General features: G+C 39.5%; 1 protein-coding gene across 10 annotated transcripts in view; it reads left to right on the forward strand.

Annotated features, from left to right (window-relative positions):
- Positions 1-22225, forward strand: part of FNDC3B (fibronectin type III domain containing 3B) — a 338529-nt gene that overhangs the window by 78389 nt on the left and 237915 nt on the right. For all 10 annotated transcript variants that reach the window (XM_084990280.1, XM_021069801.2, XM_084990279.1 and 7 more), the window contains one exon: positions 15599-15674. In XM_084990280.1, coding sequence (XP_084846406.1) covers positions 15599-15674 — 76 coding nt within the window. The remainder of the gene's footprint in view (positions 1-15598; positions 15675-22225) is intronic.

Raw genomic sequence — 22225 nt, forward strand, 5'->3', positions numbered from 1 at the left:
CTGGATTTTTCTGCTTATGTCGAAAACCTGGAATATCTGAGCACTAGGTTGGTCATCCCGCTTGGCAATAGTTGACTGGTACGGAGTGGCTACTGCCCACTTTAGATGGGGTGTGTCATACTCAGGCCTCACTCAGTCTATGTCACTCAATTTCCTAACTTCCCTGGGCTCTGTGGTCACCTGAATTTGGAACCTTGGAATTGTTAAATTTTTTACCCTTAAAATAGCACCTTGTGTTCACACAAATATGTTTTTAAATATAGCAAAAATGTTTAAGGTTTTTCAGGCACACTTGTTGAATATAATCTGATGAAATGAATTTAAGCCTCTTAGTTTTCTGCTTTCCTTTTGATTTGAGCAGTATTTGAGCCCCTCGTCAGTGCTGCACTGAGCTCTCACCAAGTTTTGGAAGGGTAGAAGAAGCAACTAGGCACCTAGGTTTTATTGTTTACAGACTAGTTGGGAACATTAAACACAGATGCAAGGTATTAGCTTTTGAAAGGATAGAGATGCAAATACTTGTGTTTACAGCCTTTTTTACAGTCTCCAAGAATTGTCTTCCTTATTGAAATAGAATTTTTTAAAAGTAAACTTTCCCTGGTATTACCTAGATGAGGCATTTTTATTTAAATTATTTTTGTATTGTTTTTCTCTTTGAATAAGACTGTGATAGATTTCCAACCTAATTTCCATTTTTTTGAAAATTAATATTTGACATATTGAATGTGATACGATAGCCACTGGTGTATCTTATAGTGCAGTAAAAATGATGGATGTACAGACACGCAGAGGAAGAAAAAAATAAGACAGTTCTCTATCCAGAATGTGTTCAGACATATGTTTGTACATTATCATTTTCATGTTGGCAGACTCTTCTTTTTTTTGTGCAACTGACTGATTTCAAATATGACTACATAGAAATTATGCATTACACTCCAAGTAAGACAATAGTGAGCAAGCTTCATAAAATTAGTAACATTAGGTGTTCCCTGGTGGCTTAGCAGGTTAAAGATCCAGCGTTGTCACTACTGTGGCTCAGGTTGCTGTTGTGGCTTGGGTTTGATCCCTAGTCTGGGAACTTCCACATGCAATGGGTGCCCCCCGCCCATAGTAACATTAACCTCTAAATTCCAAACACAGATGAAAAAAATAAACAGCCTGCTGGGGAGCCAGTTGCTGCAGCAGCATACATAGTATTTTATCCAGGTAATCTGAGGCTTAGCTGCCTTCATACTACATTAGTTTTCTCATTTAAATTGGGATTGGTCAGAACTAGGTGCCACTTAGTTATTTTCCAGCCAGCTATTGGGGCTGAACTGTAGTGTGCCTCCAGACAAAACAAGTCACTGTCATTTTAGTATTCATGCCTAAGTCAGTACTGCTTCTTGGCCCTGGGCCTTTTTCTCTAACAGGCAACCATCAGAGAGATCATTGCTGGGAGGGAATCTGTTTTATGTGCAGCAAATATGTTTAGCACAACCATTAACTAGAATAATTTGACCTGAATCCATTCTTTATTGCCCATTCCATGTCCCTGCAGTGTAGTAGATGCATATTTGGATAAAATGGACAGTCTACCTTTAGAAAATTACTTTGCCAAGGGTTTCTGGTTTGCAAATAATTAGGCAACTGGTTAAGTGGAGACAGCTGAAAATCAGAGGTACCTAGTCAAGTTTTACGGGTAGGTTGACTAGAGAGTGTTTATATCAGTAAAAGATTTCATTATACTGAGCCTTAAACAACTTGGATTTGAACTGTGTGGTTCCACTTACACATTTTTTTTTTTAATATTTTTCAATAGTAAATGCTACAGATCTATACTATCTACCATTGGTTGAGTCCACAGATGCACAACTTAAGGACACCAAGGACCCGCTAATGCCAGAGGCTGACTCTAAGTTATGGACAGATTATCTACTATGTGGACTGTTGGTGCCCCTAACCTCTGAGTTTTTCAAGGGTCAGCTATGTTTTTAAAAAGTGGAAATCATTTCTTGTGAGCAAAACCTTAGATTTGAAGAGAAATGGATTTGTTATCCAGTTGTGTTGCATGGCTTAAGTTTTAGAAGGAGTCATTAAAATGTTAGGTTTTTTTAAGTAGACAGAAAAACTCAACACTGAAATATGTTATTTGGATAGATGTTTCTTTGATCTTTATGTATATTGGAATATTGAGTTGTCATTCTGGTTCATGGGGGAAACTGACGCATCGAAGAATTTGCTTTAGTTAGTGATGTTTTTGGTGGCTAAATTGGCCAGAGTTATGCAGCTCATTTATCTGTTCTGATTTGTTTTGCGTTGACAGAATGAGTCTATTTAAAACACATCCTAATTCTTATTACCTTAGCAAAAAGGCCATATGGAAAACATCCCCATAGAATGGCTGTTTCTTCATAATTTATTTGGTGACCTCAACCATGACTGAAAATAAGTGTAATATAAAATACAAATATAATATGAATTACAAAGGAATGGCATCCATATTTTTCTTATAAGGCTTGTTGAGAAATCAGACCTTAGGCTTGTTATATACACTGTCTGTGAATTATATCTGTTTTAAAGATTCAGGCAGGAGTTCCCTTGTGGTGCAGCAGGTTAAGGAACCAGCATTGTCACTGCTGTGGCTGAGGTCGCTGCTGTGGTGCAGGTTTGATCCCTTGCCTTGAAACTTCCACATGCTGCAGGCACAGCCCCCTTCCCACCCCTAAAAGACTCAGGGAATCAATTGGGGAGTTGGGTGATAGAGGACATAATCCTTCAGTAGATGGGTTTTCATATCCCCTTTACTTCTCAGACTTTTTTTCTTTTTTCTTCTTGTGTTTTTTTGTTTTTGTTTTTTATCTTTATAGGGCCTCACCCAAGGCATATGGAGGTTCCTAGGCTAGGCGCCCGATCAGAGCTGTAGCCACCACCCACAGCCACAGCAGCGCCAGATCCGAACCATGTCTGTGACCTACACCACGGCTCATGGCAATGTCGGATCCTTAAGCCACTGAGCGAGGCCAGGGATTGAACCCTGGTCCTCATGGATCCACTGAGACACGTTGGGAACTTCAGTTTTCTTATTTTTAAAGTGGTTTACTCAGGGTCAGGCACTGACAATCATCTCACTTTTTATTGATTGCCTCTCTGCACCATGCTACTTCTAGCTGCCTTGGAACTTTAAAGATCCTCCATTAAGGAGACTTGAAGATGGGCATCACTCCCCATGTATGCTCCTTCTTTGCAGGGAGGCAGTGGCTCATTTTCTAAGAATTATTCTAAAATCTTGGGGGAGGTGTGGGCTAAAATATTCTCTAATATTCCAGAGATTTCAATGTCTTAACAACGTAAATGATATAGTAAAAGTCAGATTTGGAGCATTGAAAGAATGCCAAGTGTCTAACTAAATTTTTGGCATTTGCCTTACTCCTTAAGCTTGCTGATCACCAGGCTTTTAGTCTCAATTTTATGCTCAACTTTTAGTTGATTGATTATTTGTTAAATATTTGGAAAGAATGGCTTTTGATGTTTTCATTTCTCTGTTCCCTGTGTGGTAGGAGGAACAAAGTTATTATTTGAGGGCTTATGATGTGCCAAGAACGGTCCTAAGCACTTACATACGTCATTTCATCCAGTGTACATATACCTTGTAAGGTGGTGATCTCTTTTACAAGACAGATCCCCAGTCAAGAAAGGTGAAATACGAAGCTGACAAATCACAGGACCTGGATTTGAATTCACTTGTGTCCTGCCTTCCAGGAAAGGCGGTGTTGCTTGGATCAGGCCTGTCTCCATTGTTTTGTTCAGGTGAACAGTCAGGAGAGACCTGGGGCTGGGTTTTGCACCAGAGAAAACTGTAAAGTTTGCAGAGAAGAATATTCCTACTGTCACTTTATATGCTCTTCACATCAACTGCAGTAACTGTGATTCTGACTCTGGAGCTTCTGAGAATTGCTGACCAAGCTGTAGTGACTGTGTCTGTTTCTGAAGTTTGGAGGAGGAATTGGGAGGGGGGTCATTTCAGGCCCAGGTCATCAGAGCTGCTGCTTTCTTCCTTTAGGGAATGGTTCTCTCTCTGAGATTGGTCACAGGGGAGCAGTTTCCTCTGGGGTCAGCAGCTGCTGAGAGATGGTGTCCATCAGAGAAGGCAGCAGGGGTTCCTTGCCCCTGGGTGTCTCACTCTGGGAGTGAGGAAAAGGCTCTTTGTCTGCCTTCTTTTCCTCCCTGACTGTGCCTTTCATTTCCATTCAAAAATTACATCACCCCAGAGGCAGAGATTTTGTGTTTTAGGTCTAAAAACTTGTTGTAAGAATTGAACCTATTAGATTGGATTTTTCATTTCTGAATTTATAATTATTTCTCTTAAGTAATGCCAGAATAAAAAGTAAGCTCATCCTTCAAAAAGAAATAAAATGGCTACTTTGTTCCATGAGCACTTCTGAAGTGTGTCACCTCTGCTCATTTCTGTTCTCAGGGGGAATACAGAATTAGGTGTCACGCAGTATTTGTACCACGGGGCCATGATACCACACCCTTTTGCTAGTGAGTTCCTCGTTTTCTTTGTTTTAGATTGATGAAGGGCTGCTTGGACTTTGACTTTCCTCAAGATGTTAATTATATGTTTCAAAATCATGTGTTCTGTTAAAAATCACTTACACATAGCCTTGGAAGAGAATTGGCGGCAGGGAGGTGCTTCAAGGGTGCAGAATATTGTTTTGGAGTCCTTGGGAAATAAATCTTAAGTTCATTTACCACCAAGACGTATTTAGTCAGTGTATATAAACAAAAGAAGTCACAGTGTGCCTGGACGTTATTTGTCCCAGATGGAGTTTAGACTTGGCTCATGATACTGCACTGATGTCATGGCGCATAAACTGGCCCGAGTTAGAGACGAGCTTAGAATCTGCTGTGTGCTTGTATGTGCTGAGGGCATGCGAGGAGGAGGGAGGGGCTGGCTGGAAAATCGCTGTCACATTTTTCCTTTGCTGTCTGCAGAGCCTAGTGTCAGTCTTGAATTTGGATCTGGTGCAGAGTGAGGGAAGAGTCGGACTAATCTGTTCACTTGTGCAAGTCGTGTGTGATGCCCTCAGGGATGTGGTTCTTCCAAGGCCGACTGTGAGTGCATCAGGCTTTCCAGCAGTTCTTACCATGCTCTCTTTCTAAAATCTAGAAAGGAAAACCTCAGAGCACTACATTTTTGAAGAGCATTTTCAGTCTGTTTGCCTTGACATTTTCAATCTAGATAGTTCCTTTAAACTTTTTATTTTTTTATTTTTTATTTTATTTTATTTTTTAGGGCTGCACACCTGGCATGTGGAAGTTCCCAGGCTAGGGGTAGAATCTGAGCAGCAGCTGCCAGGTTATGCTATAGCCATAGCAATGCCAGACCCGAGCCATGTCTGCACCTACACTGCAGCTCATGGCAACACCGGATCCTTATCCCACGGTGTGAGGCCAGGGATTGAACCTGTATCCTCATGGATACTAGTCGGGTTCATTACTGCTGTGCCACAACAAGAATTCCCTCTTTAAACTTTTTATTAGTCTTTTTTTTTTTTTTTTTTGTCTTTTTGTCTTTTCCGGGGCCACACCCATGGCATATGGAGGTTCCCAGGCTAGGGGTCTAGTCAGAGCTGTAGCCACCAGCCTACGCCAGAGCCACAGCAACACGGGATCTGAGCCACATCTGCGACCTACACCACAGCTCATGGCAACGCCGGATCCTTAACCCACTGAGCGAGGCCAGGAATCAAACTCGCAACCTCATGATTCCTAGTCAGATTCGATAACCACTGAGCCACAATGAGAACGCCATAAACTTTTTAATAGCCTAAAGTACCCAGCTATATAATTCTGTTTTTCTGGATTGGATGGTGGATAACCTTTCAGACTAGTTGCTTAAGTGTTTAAAAAGGTTCTTCTTAGAGAACCTGGCCAGGTTTAATTCTTCTGGTGTGCCTTAAAAAGCTTATAGTTCTGAGTATTTAATAGGAAATTTCCACACTGTGGTGTTACTTTTTGCATTTATTGCTGTCTTTCATTATGATAATCTTAATTAGAAGCGCTTCCAAGTAATTCAAACCATTTTGTGGATGAAAAGGGCCTAGATTTCAGAACTTCTGGGAGTGGATTCCAAAGTCCTATTGTTGCTGAGATCTAAGGAAGCTGAATGTAAGTGCGAATGGGTTTGGGAGGTGATCCTTTAAGAAAAGCTAGAATGTTTCTCAAAGAGCAAATCTGGTCAGAGGTAAGAATTGGCTGGCTTTAGGTTTTATTGAGACCGTGAAACATGGCAGGTGTGGTAAAATTTTTTCTTTAGACTGTGTTGTTAGAGGTCGTTTTGTTTTTGTTTTTGTTTTTTTTTTCCTTAACTGAGAGACTTGTCGCTGGTAGAAATTTGAAGAGAAAGAAGTATTAATAACATTTTTTTTTTTTTTATTGAGCACATACTATGTCTAAGGCCTTCTACCAGGGCTACACTGGGGTTGCTCTATCCCTTAGAGCACACTCATGAAGTAGGTGTTTATCTCTTTTAGAATGCAGGATTAGAAAGGTTAAGTGACCTGTCTGGCAGAGCTGGGACTCAACTGTGATCTGTCTAATTTGTTCTTCTCACTGTGTGTCTTTGGTATCTTAGTTGATTAAGCTATTTGTTAAAAGATGAATTGAAACTAAAATGATTTTAGTACAAAGTGATCTAACACCTCAGTATTTACATAAAATGTTACTTAGAAGACAGCTCTGGTCTAAATGCCATCTAATTTCACTGAAACATAAAGTGTAGCAGGAAGACAGATGTAGAAGAAATATGTGCTCTTAGGTACTTATTTTTTGAAATCTTTTTTTTAAATTGAAGTATGGTTGATTTGTAGTGTTTTCATTTTTGCTCTACAACAAAGTGATTCAATTATGCATATTTTCACATGCTTTTTCATATTCATTTCTATTATGGTTATAGGGCATTGAGTGTAATTTGAAATCTTAAAAAGTACCGAAAATTCGTCTTTTTTTTTTTTTTTTTTTTGTCTTTTGTCTTTTCAGGGCTGCACTCACTGCATATGGAAGTTCCCAGATGAGGGGTCGAACCAGAGCTACGGCTGCTGGCCTATACCATAGCCACAGCAATGCAGGATCCGACCCTCGTCTGCGACATACACCACAGCTCAGGGCAATGCCAGATCCTTAACCCACTGATCAAGGACAGGGATTGAACCTGCGTTCTCATGGATTCTAGTCGAATTTGTTAACACTGAGCCACAATGGGAACTCCTGGAAATTCATCTTAAATGTAACAATTAAGTCGTAGATGGTACTTTCTTATCTGCAATTTTGAGTTCTTAATTTATATTTCAAATATTTTTGTGTATGTATGATATGCTAAAAAGCAAACTGTAACTTAAAGATATAAAAATGGATTACGTAGCTTGAAATGGGCTTATCTAGGAATCAGAAAGTAGATGTTTTGAGGATATGATTAACCTGGGAGGCTTAAAAATAAGTAGTGATTCTCATTAGACTCATATTTGTTTCCCAGTAATCCTATTACTCCTCCTTTCCTTTTGATCAGCAAACCAACCAACAGTACAATAGGTGGACAACAAAGTCCACTGTGGGATTGATGAGTTGACTAGAAGTAGAGAAAAGGAATGCTGGGTTGGCTGCTGAGAGCTTTGGGGGTTAGCTTTTTTAATAGGAAAAGCCAGGAAGCCAAGGAGAAGAAACAAGGGACAGAAAAAGTATAGGAAGAGGTGGAGACACATGAGAGAGACAGATTGTGCAGGCCTGTCTGTTATCAGTGATACGAGTGATGGAAATGAAATGACAGAGTCACAACTGGATAACAGAATTAGAGTAACAGGAAGTAGGAAAAATTAAATAGCTATGGCTGGGAGGGCCATACATATTGCTTCACCTCTGTAATCAGAGATACCCCAGTGTTGATAGAGAGGGAAGGCAGAGTTCTTCAGCAGCAAACCCTGTGATCTGGATAGTCATATTTAAAGGCTAAATCATTGGCTATTTTTGAAAGCTCTTACTTAAAACAGCATAATCCCTGAAGTATGTCACAGGTGGATATTTCATTAATATCTTTGCTGGTCTCCATGTGTTCATGCCTCCCATCTCAGTTTGAGTTTCTCACTGCTGTCAGAGTTATCTAATAATGTTGCTTTCTTACTGGAAAATTCTGCTCACAGGATGAAGTCCAGACTTTGAAGTGGAGCAAACAGAACTGTTCTGAGGTGGGGCCTGCCTGCCTCTGCAGTCTCACCCTTACCCCTCTGTTGTGTGCATACGCGCACGCCATTATAGCTGCTTTGGAATTCTCTAGCACATTGGAATTCTAACTGTATCCATCATACCAATCAGGCCTCCATGCATGTGCTGTGTGCTTGTTATTTTAGTTATCCTCTTATCCCCCCTTTAAATGTCACTCCCAAATATAACTTTCCCTGATTTCTTGATGGTTTCTTCAGTTTTCACAGCACTTTATAGCAAATAATCATGTTTTATTACAGTTAATTTTATTTTCTACTCTTGCACCAATGGGTTGAATTTCATCTTTCTCATCTTAGAATCATCAGTGCTTAATAAAGTGCTTGGCATGTAGTAACTACTCAGCAAATGTTTATTGAATGATCAGAATTTCAATATATGCATTAATGGAGTTCCCATTGTGGTTCAGTGGGTTAAGACCCTGGTGTAGTATCCATGAGGATGCAGGTTGGATCCCTGCCCTTACTCAGTGGGTTAAGGATCCAGTGTTGCCTCAAGTTGCAGTGTAGGTTGCAGATGCAGCTCGGATCTGGTTTTGCTATGGCTGTGACATATGCCCCAGATGCGGCTCTGACTCAGCCCCTAGCCTGGGAACTTCCATGTGCCGCAGGGGCAGCCATAAAAAGGAAAAAAATTGCATTAGGTATAGATTTAAATAAGTATAGTATAGTCAATGCAAAGGCGAGACCTGCATAAGTGATGATAATATACTGTGCAGCGGTGGAGAGGGTCAGAGGTCTCTTCCACAAAACCCTTCTAAAATCGTAAAATATTATGTATTTGTATTTATTTCTAGTTTTATATTGGTTGAAACAAAATGTAAGGCACTAGTAGTTTAATTTTAATCAGTTAAGAGTATAGTAATAGAAAAGTTAACTCTAGAATGTTTAATGACAAAATATTGGGAACTGATTTCCTGTTACTTATAGGGATGATAACGTTCTTCATGGGCATGTTATTTCTTGATTATGTCTTAGAGGGAAGAATAGCATTAAGTGAATGACATGACCAACATTCAAATGGGTGTTAAAAATAGTAGAGTATTGGGAATATAGGCAGTTCAATATGTCTCTTCACTGGTCTTGAGTTATATGTTGAGGTTCAGTGCACAGCTTGCCAGAAATGTGTGACATTAATTAGCACATCAGCATGGATCATGTTGCTCTGTCTCAGTCAATCAAAACCAGACATGAGGTAGCTGAATCTAAATGAAGGGAGACATGCAAGATGCAGTGTGCAAAGCTCGTTCCAGGTAGGGCTTATTAGCTGAAAAGTGGCCTGAGTTGCTGACTCCCCATTAGTGTGGCCAAAGCCCAGCTTGGGGACATGGGGAGCATGGACAGAATTGAGGGGTAGAGAGGGGTTTTACCTCATGTGGCGGACATTTTTAACAAAGATTGACCCTGAAACAGTGATGGCAGAAACCAGACTTTGTTCTCAGTGAACATCATTTTCAGCTAGAGGAGGAAAAATTACCTTTTTGATCCTCAACAGCTCTGTGGAAAATGTATTTAATACAATGAAAAAATATTGATTTAAATAAAGATAATCCTACTCCAAATGCACAAGGATATTTGGTAGCAGCTATTCTTAGCCATGGAGAAACCACATTTATATGAAATTTTGGTTTTTTATGTTGTTGGTTTTTTTATCTTGAAAGTCCTGTAGTTGAAACTTTAGAGATAAGCATTTGTGGCTCTCTTAAAAAAAAAAGCTTTTAACCCAGTTTGGGCCATCTCTATTACATTTTGCATTTTTTCCATTTAAGTTAATGCTGTATTTTTATTCTTAGCAAATAGGTCCTTTTGTAATAGAGTCTCTTTATTCAGGGAAAAATACAATAGAGGGAGTAGAAATGTATAACATCTTAGAAGCTGCCATTATATTTTCTTTATAGCCCTTACCACTATCTGTAGATGTTTTATTTTTGTTTAAAGGATTTGCCACCCCTATCCCCTGCAAAGCTCCCTTTGTCAGCATGTGGTAGGCAGAACTTTGTGTTGTCTAAGGTTCTGTTTTGTAGCCGGAGGAATGCCTGGCCCATTCTAGACACTCATTAACATTTTCTGAATGAAGACTGAGTGTAGTAGTTGTTGGGCTGCACCCTGCAGGTCTGTAAGCCCTGTGCTTGCCTCTTCAAGACTGAAGAAATAGCCCAGAGTCAGAGACAGACATCAGTGGGTTAATGGATAGGGGGATCTTTTAAGTCTGAAGCAGGACTGGGCTGCAATCTTCATGTGCATGGCAGGTGGTGCAGATTGGCAATCGGAGGGGGAATTGAGGTCAGGCTGGCTCCTCACCGTCCCTTTGATAAGAACAGGCACTTGCTGGGGCCTGGGGCAAGTGTGTAGAAAGGTCAGTCCTGTGAGTAGGGTGTAGGTGAAGCTGGGGAGGTACAGAGAGCTAGAAAACAGCCACCATGAATATCCTGGCCACCCAGAGGTAATTCTTCTAAAGACACTTATATCATGAAATACAATTATTGACCTCATTTGAATGTACAGTTTACCCTTGAAGAGCACAGGTTTGAACTGCATGGGTCCATGCACATGCAGATTTTTTTTTTTTTCTAATACGTACCATGGTACTATACCTTCTGAAGTTGGTTGAATCGGAGGATGTGGAGAGTGGACTGTAAAATTACATGTAGATTTTCAGCTGTGAAGAGGGCTCAAGGTCAAGGGTATATTTTCAGCAGGCACTGGTTGATTTCAGTGCATAAAAATAGTCTCTTTGGTTCATCTAATTGCTTTTTCCTTAGTTACGTATTAATCCATTCCTGTCTTTTTTTGTCAATGACAGGTGGCTTTTGATAGCATAGAGGCGTACGACCCAGTATTCTCTGGAGTCTTTTATTTTTCCTATGCCTATTATTGGGCCACGAGAAGTGGCATCTAGTGATTATGATAAGCAAGTGATTAGCTTACTGGTTTCTAGGGGAATTCAAGGACTCGACAAGGACTTTATGAGAATAAATGCTGCCCAATACAAAAACAACTGTCTTGTTGTTAGTTAAGGGATGGATTCTCCTATTACCTAAATGCCATCCTGGGAGAAAGGGGCTCTGTCTTAGGAAGTCAGCATAGATTTTTTAGAAGAGAACTTGTCCTCAGTCTTTGGGGATATGCCTTTGACCCAGTTGAATGTATTCTCTCCTTATAGTCATTTACTGAAGTGTCTCCATAGAGAACTGACTCTGTGAAACCCACATCTATTGTGGAGGGGGGAAGATGTGTGGTAGAAGAGAAAAGCATGTAGTTTGGTCAGACAGAGCTGGATTCCAGTGCTGGCTCAGTCATTTTGTATTTTGTGACTTTGTACAAGTTACTTATCCTCTTTAAGCCTGAGTTTCCCCATCTCTAAAATCTGGATGTTCTTGTGCCTTGACACAGTGTGTAAGTAAGTACCAGTGGGGGCTCCCTTGTCTTGTATGTCCTGCCCTTACATGAAACTCTTCTGCAGCTTTTAGGTTGTATAATTTTTCCCCCCAAAGATATCTGTTGGATAATCATAAATGCTGGCTCTAAATGAGAATGTTCATTCATACATGAAACAGCTAAGACAGCTTCACAGAACATGGCAAGTGGGAAAAGCTCTGGAAGTGAAATGGGATCTCCTCTCCTAGCACAGTTTATGTCTTGATTGCCTGGGTATGGGATTTAACTTTGCAGAATGATGCAGATGTTAACATTTCATCTTTGGTTCCTCAGTACTGCTTTCCCAGCAGAAGCTTTTGTGATGGACACATATATGTGGCAGTAATTGTTTACTCAGATGGCTGGTAGTATTTCGTTTGAGGTAAAAATTAGGAATTTGCCTCCAGGAGAAGTCTTAGGTACTGTTGATCTTGTGGTTAATCATTAATGAGTTAAAAAGAGTTATATTTAGATTTATACCTCTAAGGAAAGATGTGTTATACCTGTTTCAGTTGTTTTGTTGGGTAAAGCTTTCCCAGGATACAGTGTTTAGCCTTTTGCTTAATTAGGTTAATTCTACCTCGTTTTATTATTTCTGTGGACTTTGGAAGAATGGTCACTTATTTTTCATTAAGTCTTAATAAATTTCTTTTGCTTATTTCAGGCTGCTTGGTTTGTATAGCACTAACAGATTTGAAACAGAGCTGATGAAGCAATAGTAGTCTGAAGTATGCTCTTATGATTTGATTAACATAGTTTGGTTTTAACATCTCTGGGGGAAAAATATATCAGAGGTTAAAATCTTTGTTCTTTTTTTTGCCCTCCTGACAAGACACAGAATACAGCATGACTTGTTTTAATGCTGACTTTGGAAAAGCAGGAAATGCTTACTGAGTATACAAAAAATGATGAGGTTTGGACAGTGATATTATGTTTTATATTCTGTATTTAAGAGAACGTGTAACTGTTATGTCTGCTTTGTGGCTAAAAAGAGAAAGAAGGAGGGAAGGAAGAAGAGAAGGGTGAAAGAGGGGGTGGAGAGAGAGAAAGATTGAAAGAGAGTGCTATTCAGAGAAAGAGAGAGACAGACGGACTGATAGACTTGTATATGAAAGGTTACGTGCCAAGGAGCCTGCCAGAGTGTGACTCATGCTCCTCAAGGCTGCGTGATGCAAGGCCTACTGCCGCCATCTCATTCATATCTCTGGTCAGGGACAGATCACTGGGCTGTCAAAACTTTATTTTTATCTCTCCTTTATTGACAATGAAAACAGCAAGGTGGTCCGTCTGTCTCTGCATAATAAAATGCTTTCTTTAAAAATATCTCAATGCCAGGATGAATACAGTTTGCTTAAATAATGGCTTTTGCTCTTACTAAGAAAAATTGATATTGGGACACAGGAGATTTGCCTGGTTTCTGAGGTAACTTGGTAGATTATAATCTGGTTGCCATAGCAACACAGCAGCAGGGAAAATTACAGGAACTAAATATTTGAAGAGAGGTATTTTAATAGGATGTGTACAAGCCCTTTACCTGTCTTTCTCCCTGAAGAAGTGGGGTAGGGGTTGGGAGTGGGCCTCCCGTGAAAAGAGAAGGGAAGGCATAAATAAGGGGCTTTTGGAGGCTGAATGCCTCTGGGCCATTCTTTGAATTGTGGCCTAGTGTCAGTGACCACTGAGGAACTGTTACAGACACTTTTCCTGCAATATGATAAGCAGATAATGTGACAGATCTTGGAACATATTCCAATCCAGAAATCCTTTTCCTGGCCTGGGACTTTCCATAATATTGGTGAATTATATTTTCAAAACTAGCATTTAGGACATGTTATGAGTATAACAGAAGAGAATATATGAAATTGGGATTGTCAAAGAATATCTGAGTCATACTTGTAGTGTTCACTGTTGGTTTTTTTTTTGACTAATAATTCTATAGGCATACATTATTGGTGTCTCTCTCAAGGTTTAAACAAAGCAGATGGTTTCTGCTGTTATAGCAATGTTAGAATTGGTTTAAGGACTTTTAAAAAGATATGGGTGATTGTCTCTTTTGGAGTATTGTTTTGTTCTATTGTAGTTGATGTATGTTCTATGTGTTTATAAAAGTAAAGTTAAATTAAAACTATTTTCATATTAGGAATGACTTTAAAACTCAGTTTCAAGAAAGCAATCGAAATGTCTTAATCACTCCATAGAGATTTGAAGGGATTTCCTTTTGAGTTCCTAGAATGGCACAATGTGTTTACATTGGTGAGAATTTGAATACTTAAGACTGAAAGATTATTGACACAGATCCTGTACAGGAAAAATAAATTGCCTTAAAATAACTTATAATTTAAGAAATGAGAAGCACCAGTGATGAAGCTTGTATTGCTTTTCCCTGAATGGTCCTGTTTTCTCCAGTTAATGTATTTCCAGATTTAAAAATTTTAGTATCCCAGCAGTGTTTCTGGTGGTGAATTATTAGAAGAAGCAAAATACATGGATATTAAAGGCTTAGTTTTTAAAGATGAAATGGTTTTGATTTCAATAAGTAATTTTCAAAAACAGATAAATTATGGTCCATACAGTAAATAAAGTTGACTTCTAAAACTGCGTATTATGAAAGCTTAATTCCTAAGTTGAAGCAGTTGTTTGCAATGGCTTTCCTTATGTTTTATGATGTTCATTTACTTAGTTAAGAGTATTTCTGGAGATTTTACTCTGTGTCATATCTTGCCCTTAAAGAGCCTAGATAAAAGAATGAAGGAACAGACACTAAAATAATTCCTTAATTAATTAATTGCACTTGTAAATCCTAGGAAGGAGTAGAGTTTTGTTTTGTTGGTTTGTTTCTTGAGAACACATGGTGCAAGACCTGACCTGTCCCAAGAGTCAAATGCCACCTCTTAATCTGGCAAGCATGAATAGGTGTTAGCTGGTGGAGAGAGTGAGGTGGGTGGTGGGCAGAGATGGGGGGCGGGGAGAGATTACAGACAGAGGGAACAGGATGTTCGATGGTTTCAAGGAAGGGAGGAATCAGGCTTGCTCCAACAACTACTGATGAAGGTGACACTGACATCCTTCCAGCTTCTAGAAACATAAGAATCATTATTTTAAGCATTAAGTGTTAATCTTGCACATGATTTTTTTAATTTTTAAGCTTGGAGTATATCCTTTAGTTTATATTTAGATATAAATTAGTGTCCCCCCCCCTTTGTTACCTAAAGGAATTAAATGAGGTTAGAACTAAAACTCTGAAATTCATGAAAGAACATACTTTGCCATGGCCATGCATGGTTTAGTCTTTTGGGAGTTGTTTTCTGATAACTAAATGTCTGTGTTAGATGACTAAAAATACTGACATTTAGGTAATACTGGAAAATATTAAAATCTAAATATCTAAGTGTTTGGTGGGGCCTTTGTGTAAAATTCACTTATTTTATCCTGTTCATTATTATTTCCAGGTCCTATACACAGATACTTTTTTGTTTTTTCCAAATATTTTTCTTACAAATTGCTTTCTGTTGTTAAACACAGTAATAGACGCTTGGGAATGATATGCAGCAGTGATAGGTCAGGACCTCATTTCTCTATGCAGTTTTTTAAAAAATAAATATAGCTTCTGGTCTTTTTTTTTTTTTTAACTATTGTATCTAAATTAGTGGAAGAAAAAAATTGCGTGAAAGAAAAAGTACCTTAAAAGTGAGGTTTTTATTTAAGTTACATAACATAAGCAACACAGGAGAATTGACCTCGCTAAATTCGAATGTGCTCACCCCCCTCAAATTTAAACCAAGTCTAAGACATATCCTAAGTTTTGTGTTTATACAAGATCTTGTGCCACATACTTCTCGTCTAGTACATAAATTTAGGTAATGAAACTGTTGAAGAGAAATCTCCAGATGTTCTAGTATTAAATTGAAATTAATGTGTTATTTTGGCAGGTTATTCTCGTTCAAGTTAATCCAGGTGAGACTTTTACAATAAGAGCGGAGGATGGAACACTGCAGTGTATCCAAGGTAAGGAAGTTTGTTGCAAGATTTCTAATCAAAGGAGTTTTCCTTTATTTATTATTTTATGGAATTAAAGTTTATCTCTGAGTTTGCATGTGATTTTCTAGAAGTAAAATTTATCTTTGATTATTTTTTGCTTTTATTAGGAATTTCTTAATGTTGATGTGGGCCTGTGATATATAAGTGACCAAGTTAAATACCTTGAGTATTCTATTGACTTTTAAGTGAATTAAATTAACTTGGGAAAGCTTGCATTGTCTTCCTATGTTATGGAATTTGGTAGCCCTGGAAAATGTAGAGATTTTATAGTTTCTCAACTGTAAAATTCCAGTTGAGAACAGCACCTGCTTTTTCAAATTAGATAAAAGTTACAAATACCTCTTGTGATATTATCTAAATGATGCTTTTAGAGGTAAAAATCTGTATTAAGTATCTGTTAGTTCTTTATTACTATTAGTTCTAAATTACTGTTAGTAATTTATTACTCAAATTTAGTAGCTTAAAAAACAACACTTATTGCTTCAATTTCGGTGGGTCAGGAATTTAGGCACAGTTTAGCTATGTTATGTGGCTCTGGGCCTCTCAAAAACGCTAAAATCCAGGTGTGGGGCTACTGTAAGGCTTGTCTGAAGGTCAGTCTGTTTCCAGGTTCACCCCAGTGATTGTTGGCAGCCTTTAGTTTTTTTGAGGGCTATGGCAGGCAGCTTCCCTTAGTTCCTTGCTAAGTGGCCTCTCCATGGGGCGCTTACACTCTGGCAGCCAGCTTCATTGGAGCAGCCACTAAAGGGCAAGAAGGAGCACTGTGTCCAGCCTGCTCCACAAAGCGGATTACCCAGGCTGTGACTGCCAGCAGGCAGGAATCTCTGGAGGCCCTTTCAGAAAGCTGCCCGCCACAGTTGTACCCTCTGTCCTCAGTAACTTGTTTCTCCCATATGTAGAACACCCCCTCCTTAGATCTCTGAAATCTCCATTACAGCATCAGCTCAGAGTCCAGAATCTTGTCATTTAAATAAGCCCTGGTGTAGGTGAGGCTCCTTGGGTGTAGTTATTTAAGTACTACTCCTTGGGCATTTCAATTAGTTTCTAGTTTGTGTGCTTCTTCTCTATAGTTCACTTTGAAAAGAAAGAGTCTTAGGGTACTCTGATCCAAATGGAGTTCTGTGTAGGAAGATCAATCCAGATCATCTGGAGTTAGTCTGTAAATTCTGCCTTGTTAGAGGGCAGTGTTTGTGATGGCTCTTTTTGGCAGTGATTGGGATTATGGGTAGGCAGTAAATTGGCTTATAATTGAGTTCAATACTAGGTTATTGATTAGATTTGGATCTGACCAGAGGTCTTGTTTTTAGTACCTGGCCTTGCTCACCAATATATAAACAAAATGAAAGGAAATGATCTTTAGTTTTAGTTTTCCACAATGAGCTACATGGAAAAAGCTGATTTTTCTGTTGCTTTGCATAATAGCAGAGTATGCTGCTATAGTTTTACTACTTGTTTTTGCAACTATAAGAATAAAAATCTAGGAAAAAAATTGAAACTCATTTGGCTAGAATCCTAGTGAGGATTTTTTTTTTTTTTAAGGAACTTTTTTTATTTTTTAATTTTAATTTTTTGTTTTATTGTCTTTTTGTCTCTTTAGGGCTGTACCCACAGCATATGGAGGTTCCCAAGCTAGGGGTCTAATCAGAGCTGTAGCCGCCAACCTACTCCACAGCTCACGGCAACACCAGATTCTTAACCCACTGAGCGAGGCCAGGGATGGAACCCTTAACCTCATGGTTCCTAGTCAGATTCGTTTCCGCTGGGCCACGATGGGAACTCCAAGGAACTTTTTTTTTTAAATTAAAGTATGTTTGATTTACAATGTTGTGCCCCTACTGAATTTTAATTGTAGTTAATCTGAAGTGATTTAACCATTTCATTAATGATTTTTATAGCTTTAATTTCTCTGATCATTGTGTTCCTAAAATTGATCTCTGGTGTTCTTAACCATTTAAAAACCAAACCTAGTCTTTGGTGATGAATTGTACCAGGTAAAAGAAGAGAGGAAATAAATACTCTAAAATAGTATGGTACACAGAATCTTCCAACTACTTGTAGTACTGTAATAAACAGAGGTCATCAATAAATGAAATCTCAGAGTTCCTGTTGTGGCTCAGTGGTAACATACCCGACTAGTATACATGAGGATGAGGGTCCACAATTCTTGGTCTCACTCAGTGGATTAAAGGTCCAATGTTACCATGAGCTGTCGTGTAGGTTGCAGATGTGGCTTGGATCCTGGATCCTGCTTTGCTGTGGCTGTGGCCTAGGTTGGCAGCTGCAGCTCTGATTTCACCCTTCATCCGAGAACTTCCATCTGCCATAGATGTGGCCCTAAAATCAAAAAAAGAAAAGAAAAGAAATCTCTCGAATTTTACTCTGTATCCTTAAAAGAAAAAAAAAAAAACATGCTAGAAAAACTGGGTGAAAAGTCATTTTACCTACATAGAATGAAGCTGATGTTTCCAGTTCAGAGACTAGTTGAGTTTCTGGTCATGGTAACATTGGAGACCTATGAATTGGCTGGTAGACTGTGTCCCTCTACCACTGCGTATGAGTAATAGAATCACAAAAAGCAAACTGATGAATAGATCAGCATGTAAAATCCATTCTTTCATGCCACCTACTTTTACTTTGGGCGTCTAAGGAGTGAGTGTGTGTGTATTCGTCTGGTTAACTTCCCTGTCACTTGTTTTTGGGTCCATGTGGGTGAGTACCAGGTGGTGTACTCTTCAGGGAATTTTGCAAATATATTGCTCAGTCCACAATGGGAGCTTTGTATTTATTCATGATTATCCTTGGAGATAAGTGACACTAACACCTCCTTCAGTAGTTTTTAAAAATACCATTGACTAAAGAAGAATTGTGGGGCCATTTATCTGGGCTTTCCCAGCTGCCCTATTATTTGTTCTCTTCTGAACATCTCAGTACTGTGGTTATCTTTGCTTAGGACATGGTGGTACCTGGCCCTACTAATTGAAATGACACAGAACATGATGATAGGGACTAGGACCTGGAACCCAAAGTAGTTTCCTAGGGCTTGGACAGCACTGGGACAATAAGATCAACTTCAGGAACTGGAAGGAACCTCAGTCCAGACCCACTCATGGCCACTTGTGTATAACAGGCAGTCACTCATCCCGTGTACCCTCTGCCCTCTATCATTTGAGTCCCAGGAGAGTTAGTGAAGGCTTCATTCTAGGGGGTAAAGCATATCAACATAGAATATGGGAATAGGAAGCGTGTTTCTAAATTCCAACACGTTATTATCCTTTCATTGGGATTAACGTCCTTATCACTGCTAATGTTTATTCAACTCTTAGGCTTATGTATTTTCTCACTGAATTGCACACAAGGAAACTGAGGCCTGTAGTTCCCACACCTAAAGTCAAAAAGCAAGAAGGAGCAGAGAGAGTCTAGTTTTCATCCATGATATCTGACTCCAGAGCATGAGCTCTTTTTTGCCTTGCTCTGTGGCTTTCCGTCAGGGAGTCATAAACTCAGATTGACTCTGTTCTTTTGGACACGTGACAAGAGCAAGGTAAGTTCCTATTCCTGGAGTAACAGGATTTTGGGAAGGATAGTAGGATGAGTACTCAGGTGGCCAGGATGAGACAGAGATCGTTTGCAGAGCAAAAGTGGATGGTGGAGACTGGGTCTTTGGAATAAGACAGGTACCCTGTTAACAAGAATAAGAGTGGGATAGTTTGATACAGGGAGTATTGATTTAGAAGTCCTTAAATTATTTCTGCCTAGAGTCAGGATTGGGCCCAGAGTTGAGGTGGGCTGGGCTTCTACCTTCAGCGGCTGGAAGACGAGGGGTACAGTGGGAGAGCGCTGGTTAGGAAAGGATCTAAAATTGAGTCATATTGCAATAGAAACTTCTGAAGGAAGCATTTGCATTTTACTAAAGTTTAGAGAATGAAGCCTTAGTTATGCTCTTTCAACACCAGCAGATGGGGAGGTAGTTTTGGGGGCAGGGTAGTTCGTGGTGGTGGCCTTCTTGGAAATTTTGAAGTCATACTCATTGCTTACGCCATGTGGTTGAAATTATCAGCTTATTAGCATTGCTATTTCAACATTAGCCAGTAGGTTAGTGATTGCTGGGGAGTGAGGGGTGAGTATTAGGGGTAGGGAGTGGAGTTGGTTGCAGGCTTCCTGAAAACTTTGAAATTACACCTTACGAGGTCAGCCCCCTTTGCTTGTAGTTGAATTTGTTAGTCTAATAATTTTCTCTCAGATTTCCCATCATGGTGTAGCAGAAGCGAATCTGACTAGGAACCATGAGGTTGCAGGTTTGATCCCTGGCCTTGCTCAGTGTGTTAAGGATCCGGCATTGTTGTGAGCTGTGGTGTAGGTCTCAGACACGGCTCGGATTTGGTGTTGCTGTGGCTCTGGCGTAGGCTGGCAGCTACAGCTCCGATTAGACCCCTAGCCTGGGAACCTCCATATGCCATGGGTGCGGCCCTAAAAGGACAAAAGACTAAATAAGTAAATAAATAAATAATTTTCTCTCTAGGACATTTATGACATCACTCAAAAGACCCCAGAAGCTCATTGTGATGTCATGAAAAGGGCAGTTTGGAAATTCAAAGCAAATCAGTGTAAAGAATATGGTTACTCTGGGGAAAAAAAACAAGATTTTTGTTTTCATGGGAATGTCCTTGGTGATAATGAAGGAAGAAAAACACAGGAAACATACAATATGCTGTGAAAGCAGATTCATTTCTAATGGAATATTTCTCACTATTTTCCATGAAACATGAATCATAGGTCTTGAAGGGGCCGCAAAAAGTCATAGTTATTCTCACTGGGAGGCAGCACTATACCTATGACATCCTAGACAAAAGATTTTTCTTTCCTAGGCCAGATGAACGTGTATAAAGAGCTAATTGTTAGGGGAAAAAAAGGATCTTAGCAATCAATATGAATTCATTCCTTTGCTTAAATTCAGGAATTAATAGAGGGCAGCTGCCGGTCTCTCCCATTATTTTCATATCCTTGTCTGGGCTGAGGTGCTGGCAGTGCAGCCTTCCTTCCTGTCCACACATGCCATCCTTTTATCTGGGCCATTTCTCTGCTCCCTGTAAAACCCTTCAGCCAAAACAAATACCACACTTCCTTTAAGCTCCAGGTCTGTCTCCTTCAATAGCCCCTCCCTTTTTCCCTCCATCACTCCAGTCCGTTCTGACCTCTCTTTGTGTTCCTGGAGGAGCAGGCAGAGGTAGCACTGCATGGAACTGACTGGTTATATGTGCACACCTTTCCTTAGCCCCTGCATTAGACTGTGAATTCAGTTGTCACAGGAAACAGTATGTGGGCCACCCTCCCCTTCCTCAGCCATGCCGCCTGACAGTAATTACTGACTAGACCTTTGACTAGCTCTGGCATTACATCAGATGTGATGATTTTTCTTTTAACTTTTACTGTTGTTCTGGGAACTTAAAGATGTTTAGTTAAGTGCTTTTAGTGGCCTTTAAAATCTCTATAGAAGATCTTTCAAATTTCAAATCACATTTTAACTAAAGCTAATCAGTTTCCTTTATGAAAAAAACACGTAAGCCTAAAGACCTTTCATACTGACCTGTACTAATGCTTCAGTTTTTATTTGTGTTTCAAGACTTAAATTTCAAATCGTGAGCCTGAAGAAAACTGGTAAATGTCATGGCAATACAACAAAAAACAGATTAAAGTAAAATGCTCAGATAGCAGCATTATTCTAATAAGAATGTATTTAGAGATAATTCAGTGGCTAATGTTTTTTGTCCAGAGTAATCCAGACATTTTTACAAAGATGATTTACCTGGCTAATTAGTATTAGGTGGATAGAGACTTTGAAATGACAGCAGAAGTTACGGCAGGAGGGAAGCTCAAGGAGAGCTCTGCCCTAAGATGGCTGTAGTTGGGACGCTGTCAGAAGGTGAAGCTTGCCCCCTCTCCTGCTTACTCTCCTTAAGCTTTCTTCCACTCCGTGTCTAACTCCCCCTGCCCACTGAGTGTGGGAACCGTATAGCTGATGGACAGCACGCTCTGCTCATGGGCTCTGTGAATGACACCATCGAGCGCAGTCCCACATTTCCGAACCTCGTTTGTCTCCCACCCTTCTCCCCTCCGTATTCAGAGTCCAGACTGCCACAGGGACCTTAAAGTTACTTTATTTATTTATTTTTTCTTATTTGTTACTTTAAGTGCATTTATTAGACTTGTTTGGCACATTAAAATACCAACCTCTCATTCTTTCTAAGAATTTTATGACAGGTCCTCAGGAACTCATTATCTCTTGCTTGGCTGATTAAGAAGTGACACAAGTGATGTCATAGGCAGGGCTTACAAGCTGAGGTAGACTATCATTTCACAAGCAAAACTTCTATGTGGTCTATTCCTTTAAAGCCTACTCTGCATATAAATTAGAAATTCCTGTTTTACTGGCTTAAAACCAAGGAAGAGGACCTGCTGCAAATGAAGTTTGTCTTCTAGGATTGATGGGACCTTGCCTTGGCTTCAATTTGCAAACAATT

Source organism: Sus scrofa, chromosome 13 (genome assembly GCF_054392235.1).
Source record: "Sus scrofa isolate SSC_HxYL_T2T_F1_AM1 chromosome 13, Sscrofa_HxYL_maternal_Yorkshire_Landrace_v2.0, whole genome shotgun sequence".
Taxonomy (NCBI): Eukaryota; Metazoa; Chordata; class Mammalia; order Artiodactyla; family Suidae; genus Sus; species Sus scrofa.